The 6,000-nt window shown below is 41.6% G+C and overlaps 1 protein-coding gene across 1 annotated transcript in view; it reads right to left on the bottom strand.

Moving 5' to 3' along the window:
* Positions 1–712: 712 nt before the first annotated feature.
* Positions 713–6,000, bottom strand: part of TRA2A (transformer 2 alpha homolog) — a 29,184-nt gene continuing 23,896 nt past the window's right edge. The window contains exons 5-8 of the mRNA XM_032759277.2: positions 4,658–4,773; positions 1,506–1,634; positions 1,126–1,193; positions 713–959 (exon numbers count right to left, since the gene is read on the bottom strand). Coding sequence (XP_032615168.1) covers positions 949–959; positions 1,126–1,193; positions 1,506–1,634; positions 4,658–4,773 — 324 coding nt within the window. The 3' untranslated portion in view covers positions 713–948. The remainder of the gene's footprint in view (positions 960–1,125; positions 1,194–1,505; positions 1,635–4,657; positions 4,774–6,000) is intronic.

Here is a 6,000-nt window from a genome sequence, read left to right as displayed (position 1 = left end):
TTTCAAAGAAATTAGCTTTTATTTGAGACTACTTTTCCCCACATGTATCTTTTAAGAATTCTATGCTATATGATAACCTGCTTATCCACTGTCCCAATACCAAAATTTCTAACAGCAAATTATACAACTGCTCTAGGTAATAAATAAGGGTTGTCCTTCACTGATTAAGGGAATAAACTTCAATAAATTTAACAACAACAAAAAAAATCACACTTTAGTTTTTAAGTTTTAACAGATGTATTTCAAATACAGCATGTTTTACAGGAGTTCACAAGCTTTTCATCTCAAAAAAAAAAACTTTCAACTACCTGACTGTTCCATTCTACCCCAGACAAACCTGACATGACTGAACTACTTCATGTGTTACTTTCCTGAAAATAAAGTTAAAAAAAAAAAAAGAGCTCGGCCGGGCGCGGTGGCTCACGCTTGTAATCCCAGCACTTTGGGAGGCCGAGGCGGGTGGATCACAAGGTCAGGAGATCGAGACCACGGTGAAACCCCGTCTCTACTAAAAATACAAAAAAATTAGCCGGGCGTGGTGGCGGGCGCCTGTAGTCCCAGCTACTCGGAGAGGCTGAGGCAGGAGAATGGCGTGAACCCAGGAGGCGGTAATACACTATCTAACACAAAAGAAGCTTTAAAAAGACAGTTTCTTTCCTTATTTGATTAGCTAGAAGTTTATCTAGGTAAAAGCAAAAAAATTTACAAAGCATAACATTGGGATTCTTTTTATACTCAAGATGTTTAACTGCTCAAAATGACAATTACATCTTTAAGAGTATAATAAAAGGGGTGGAAAACAGCAACACAATTGACAAAAGTGTAGATGCTAAATAAACCAAAGTGTTTTTCTTAAGGAGTAGGAAGAATCCAAAGCTTGGGGACATCTCAGAATTGAAAAGAAAATAAAGAGGAAAAAAAATGTCCTTAATTGCAACCATTCCGTTATCAATAGCGTCCTAAAAGAGAAAAAGCAAAAAAAAAAAAAGTTAACAATTATAGTTTAATTTGCCTCATATTTTTCCAACTATTAACTGCCACCTTCCACCTTATACTCTAATATTCTAAAGTAAGCCATTAATTAGAAATGAGGTTTTTAATGCTAAAAAAGCAAAGTTCACATACTTGGGCTGTAGGAACGAGATCTTGATCGTGATCTATATCGACTATAATATGGAGAAGGTGATCGTCTTCTGTAAGAAATGAAAGATTACTTAGCATACTATATAATCACTCCACTGAGGCAGATTAAAATAAAAATTCCTCATCATTCAAAATAATAATGTACCGAAGGTGATAACTACTTAAGTTCTCTTTGTGCCAATGAGAAAAGTATATAGCACAAAAAAATACTGGCATATACAGATTGCTAACTTCTGTTCCCAAAGCATCATATATAATCTATTTTAAAAATCAAGTTTTTATTCATATGTATCCAACATAAAAGTGCGAAGTAACACTACTATCATCTAATTTAGAACAGAAAGCTCAAGTTAAAACATTACCTGTACCGGTAATCATAGTCTTCATATCTGTCATACCCACGATCATATCCTCTATCATAGTAAGAATCTCGACGTCTGCCACCACCTCCACCTCCACCGCCGCCGCCTCCTCCACCACCACCACCACTACTGCATAAAAATGTAAAAATTCTGCATTAGTGTGAATGACTACTTTCCAGGACACTTTAATACAAACTGAATGGCTTAAAAAAGAGAAAAGTGAGAAAGAACATCCCTTTCATGAGAAATTGCCTCCGTATCTCATTTTACTGACTCCTATGGTATTCTGGTTTGCCTTATTCAACTACATACATAACAAAGGGCTTCACAAAACTCTCAAAACTCTTAACTGCTCTTCTACTAATGCACTGCTCAAATCAAAATCTTTTCAACAAATTGAAATGATGAAGCACTGTGTGGAGCAGCAGTATAAAAATGCTAAGATGCATCCCTACTGCTAAATGAGACTGGTAAATAAATAAATAAATGAATAAAAGGTGTATCCCTGTGACTAAAAGGCAATAAACACCAAGAATTTTAAAGTAACTAACTCTGGACACCAAAGAGAATAACAAGGAATGACTATATTCCTTCTTTTATTCCCAAGAAATACCTCTGTGAATACTGCCTTTGGTTGTATATTTTATTTTATTTTTTTGAGACGGAGTCTTGCTCTGTCGCCCAGGCTGGAGTGCAGTGGTGTGATCTCGGCTCACTGCAAGCTCCACCTCCCGGGTTCATGCCATTCTCCTGCCTCAGCCTCCTGAGTAGCTGGGACTACAGGCGCCTGCCACCACACCCAGCTAATTTTTTGTATTTTTAGTAGAGACAGGGTTTCACCGTGGTCCTGATCTCGTGATCCACCCACCTCGGCCTCCCAAAGTGCTGGGATTACAGGTGTGAGCCACTGCGCCCGGCCAATGAATATTGCGAGCCAGCCAGGAGGGTTGTATATTTAAAAACATTATCAAAACCCCTACTTACGTTTTTTTCTTTTTTGAGAAAGAGTCTCACTCTGTCGCCCAGGCTCACTGCAACCTCCGCCTCCCAAGTTCAAGTGATTCCTGTGCCTCAGCTCCGGAGTAGCTGGGATTATAGGCATGTGCCACCACACCCGGCTAATTTTTGTATTCTTTTTTAGTAGAAGCAGGGTTTTGCCATGTTGCCCAGGATGGTCTTGAACTCCCAGCCTCAAGTGATCTGCCTGCCTCAGCCTCCCAAAGTGCTGAGATTACAGGTGTGAGCCACTACACATCAGACTGGGGTACAATGGCTAATGCCTGTAACCTCAGCACTGGGAAGTCAAGGTGGGTGAATCCCTTGAGCCCAGGTGTTCAAGACCCACCCCGGCAATGTAATGAGACCTCTCTAAGAGAGTCCTTCTCTCTTTAAAACAAAAAAACTAGCATGGTGGCATGCACATGCAGTCCCAGCTATTTTGGAGGCTGAGGTGGGAGGATTGCTATGACCCAGGAAGAAGATGCAGCGAGCCAAAGTTGTTCACAAGGTGCTACACGTTCTTTTTATAACCTACCCCCAATCTTATTCTTTTGCTTATGAGGCGCAACATCACTGTAAACTCTGCTTCTCAGGCTGAAGCAATCCTCCCACCTCAGCCTCCTGAGTAGCTAGGACTACAGGTGCCTGCTACCACGCCCAGCTAATTTTTGTATGTTTTTAGGAGAGATGGGATTTCACCATGTTGTTCAGGCTGGTCACACACTCCTGGGCTCAAGTGATCCACCCACCTTGACTTCCCAGTGCTGGGATTATACGTGTTGAGCCACTGTGCCCGGCCTACTGTGGAATCTTTTAATATGTTTAACAAATGCTAAAATCAATAAAATCTGTCTTATACACAGAGACTTCCCCAGGTCACATAAGAACAAAAAGAGGGATGGGCGTGGTGCCTCACGCCTGTAATCCCAGCACTTTAGGAGGCCGAGGCAGGCAGATCACGAGGTCAAGATTGAGACACCATCCCGGCTAACACAGTGAAACCCGTCTCTACTAAAAATACAAAAAATTAGCCGGGCGCAGTGGCAGGCACCTGTAGTCCCAGCTACTTGGAAGGCTGAGGCAGAAGAATGGCGTGAACCTGGGAGACAGAGCTTGCAGTGAGCTGAGATCGCGCCACTGGACTCCAGCGTGGGCGACAGAGCGAGACTCCATCTCAAAAAAAAAAAAAAAAAAAGAAAACAAACAAAAAAACAAAACAAAACAAAAAACAAAAAGAGAATCAGTATTTAAACAGCAAATGATATTTTTCTAGTATTCAATAATTTTTCTCCTTGTACAGTACAAAGAGCTGAGCCAGGTCTGGGGAAAAAAAAAAGCCAGGATGTACTTTTGATAGTTTTTATTTAACCTGTTCCTCAAACATACATGTGTAAAAATAAAAAGACTGGCTGGCCAGGTGCAGTGGCTCACACCTGTAATCCCAGCACTTTGGGAGGCCGAGGCGGGTGGATCACGAGGTCGGGAGATCAAAACCATCCTGGCTAACACAGTGAAACCCCATCTCTACTAAAAATACAACCATCCAGCCAAACAAACCCCACCCCCCTCAAAAAAAAAAAAAAAAAAAAAAAAAAAAAAAAAAGACTGGCTGAGGCAGGTGGATTGCTTGAGCCCACGAGTTCAAGACCGGCCTGTACAACATAGTGAAATCTTATCTCTAAAACACAAAACCAACAAACAAACAAAAAAAAACGTATTTAACTTTCAACTCTATCCTGCCACGGTGGCTCACACCTGCAATCCCACACTTTGGAAGGCCAAGGCAGGCAGATCACTTCAGCCCAGAATTTCAAGACCAGCCTGGGCAACAAGGCAAAATCCTACATGGCAAAACCCCATCTCTACAAAAAACACAAAAATCAGCTGGGCGTGGTGGCAGGTGCCTATAGTCCCAGCTAACTGGGAGGCTGAGGTGGAAGGACTGCTTGACCCAGGAAGCAGAGGTTGCAGTGAGCTGAGATGGCGCCACAGCAGCCCAGCCTGGGCCACAGAGTGAGACCATGTTATGTTCCAAACCCAACCCCCTTGCCAAAATCAATTCTAATTATAGGAAAAAAGTTTCTCAGTAATCAAAATTTTGCACATATTTCTGGTGGATTTCATAGTTTAGCTTAGGAAACTTGAACTCTTACTGAGTTGGTCTGCCCATGTAGATGCCTGGTGTTGGTGTGTGCGCTCTCTTGGTGATAGAATAATCCACCCGAATTCTTCTACCATCCAGCTCCATTCCATTTGCCCTTTCCATAGCCTAGAAAGAATAGGCACAAAAAGTCACGTATAATTCACCAGTCTTGAAGTAATCATTACTTTAAATTAAGCACAAAGTACATGTAATCCAAATAAACTCCTGATTTTGAAAATGACAGCAGTGTAGCTTGTACAGGGCATTGTGTGGACAATTCTAGACCTCAACAACGTCCAGAACACATTTTAATTTACTCAGCAGAAAGAGTAGTTAATAAACTTTCCCAAATAATTTTCCAGTTCTGGTTCAATTCCCATTCCCCACTCCATGAGATCAGCAAAGAATAGTTAACAAACTTTCCTAAATAATTTTCCAGTTCTGGTTCAATTCCCATTCCCCACTCCATGAGATCAACAGGGGAGCGGAGACTGAAGTCTTTTCAAGCTAAACTTCTTGTAGGTTGCCCAGGTAGACTGCCACTTCATACTTTCTAGTCTCCAGCAATTTCACTTACAAAGACTGATTTCAGAACATTAAAAAGGGTTTGCTAAGCTTTATACACGTTCTTTTTATAACCTGCCCCCAATCTTATTCTTTAGTTTGCAGTCTAGTATACTGATTAAGACTCAGTGAGGAGCCAAGAAGAAATGATATAAACAGACAAGAACAAATTTATGGTAATGCCTTTCAGCCTTTTACTGAGACTGAACTAATAAAAGTATAATAAACTAATAAAAACTACACAATTTTTATGTATCCACAAATATTTCCCCGTAAGAGTGCCCCATAAACTAAACATCATTAAAAAAAAGGGGGGGGGGTCTCACTCCATTGCCCAGGCTGGCAGTGACAAGATCATAGTTCACTGTGGCCACAAACTTCTCAGCTTATGCAATCCTCCAGCCTTAGTCTCCTAAGTAGCTAGGACCACAGGTTTGTGCCACCATGCTCGGCTAATTAAAACAAAAATTCTTGGTAGAGAAGGGGTCTAAACAGTATTCCATTCAATGGATTGCATTTTATTATTTATTTATGAGACCAAGTTTCGTTCTTGTTGCACAGGCTGGAGTGCAATGGCATGACCTCGGTTCACTGCAGCCTCTGCCTCCTGGATTCAAGCGATTCTCCTGCCTCAGCCTCCCAAGTAGCTGGGACTACAGGCATGTGCCACCATGCCCAGCTAATTTTTTGTATTTTTAGTAGAGATGGGGTTTCACCATGTTGGCCAGGATGGTCTCGATCTCTTGACCTCGTGATCCGCCGACCTCGGCCTCCCAAAGTGCTGGGATT

Source organism: Hylobates moloch, unplaced genomic scaffold, assembly GCF_009828535.3.
Source record: "Hylobates moloch isolate HMO894 unplaced genomic scaffold, HMol_V3 SCAFFOLD_1, whole genome shotgun sequence".
In the NCBI taxonomy this organism is placed as follows: domain Eukaryota; kingdom Metazoa; phylum Chordata; class Mammalia; order Primates; family Hylobatidae; genus Hylobates; species Hylobates moloch.
The sequence above is the reverse complement of the archived record's forward strand: the minus strand, read 5'-3'. Positions and strand labels throughout refer to the sequence as shown.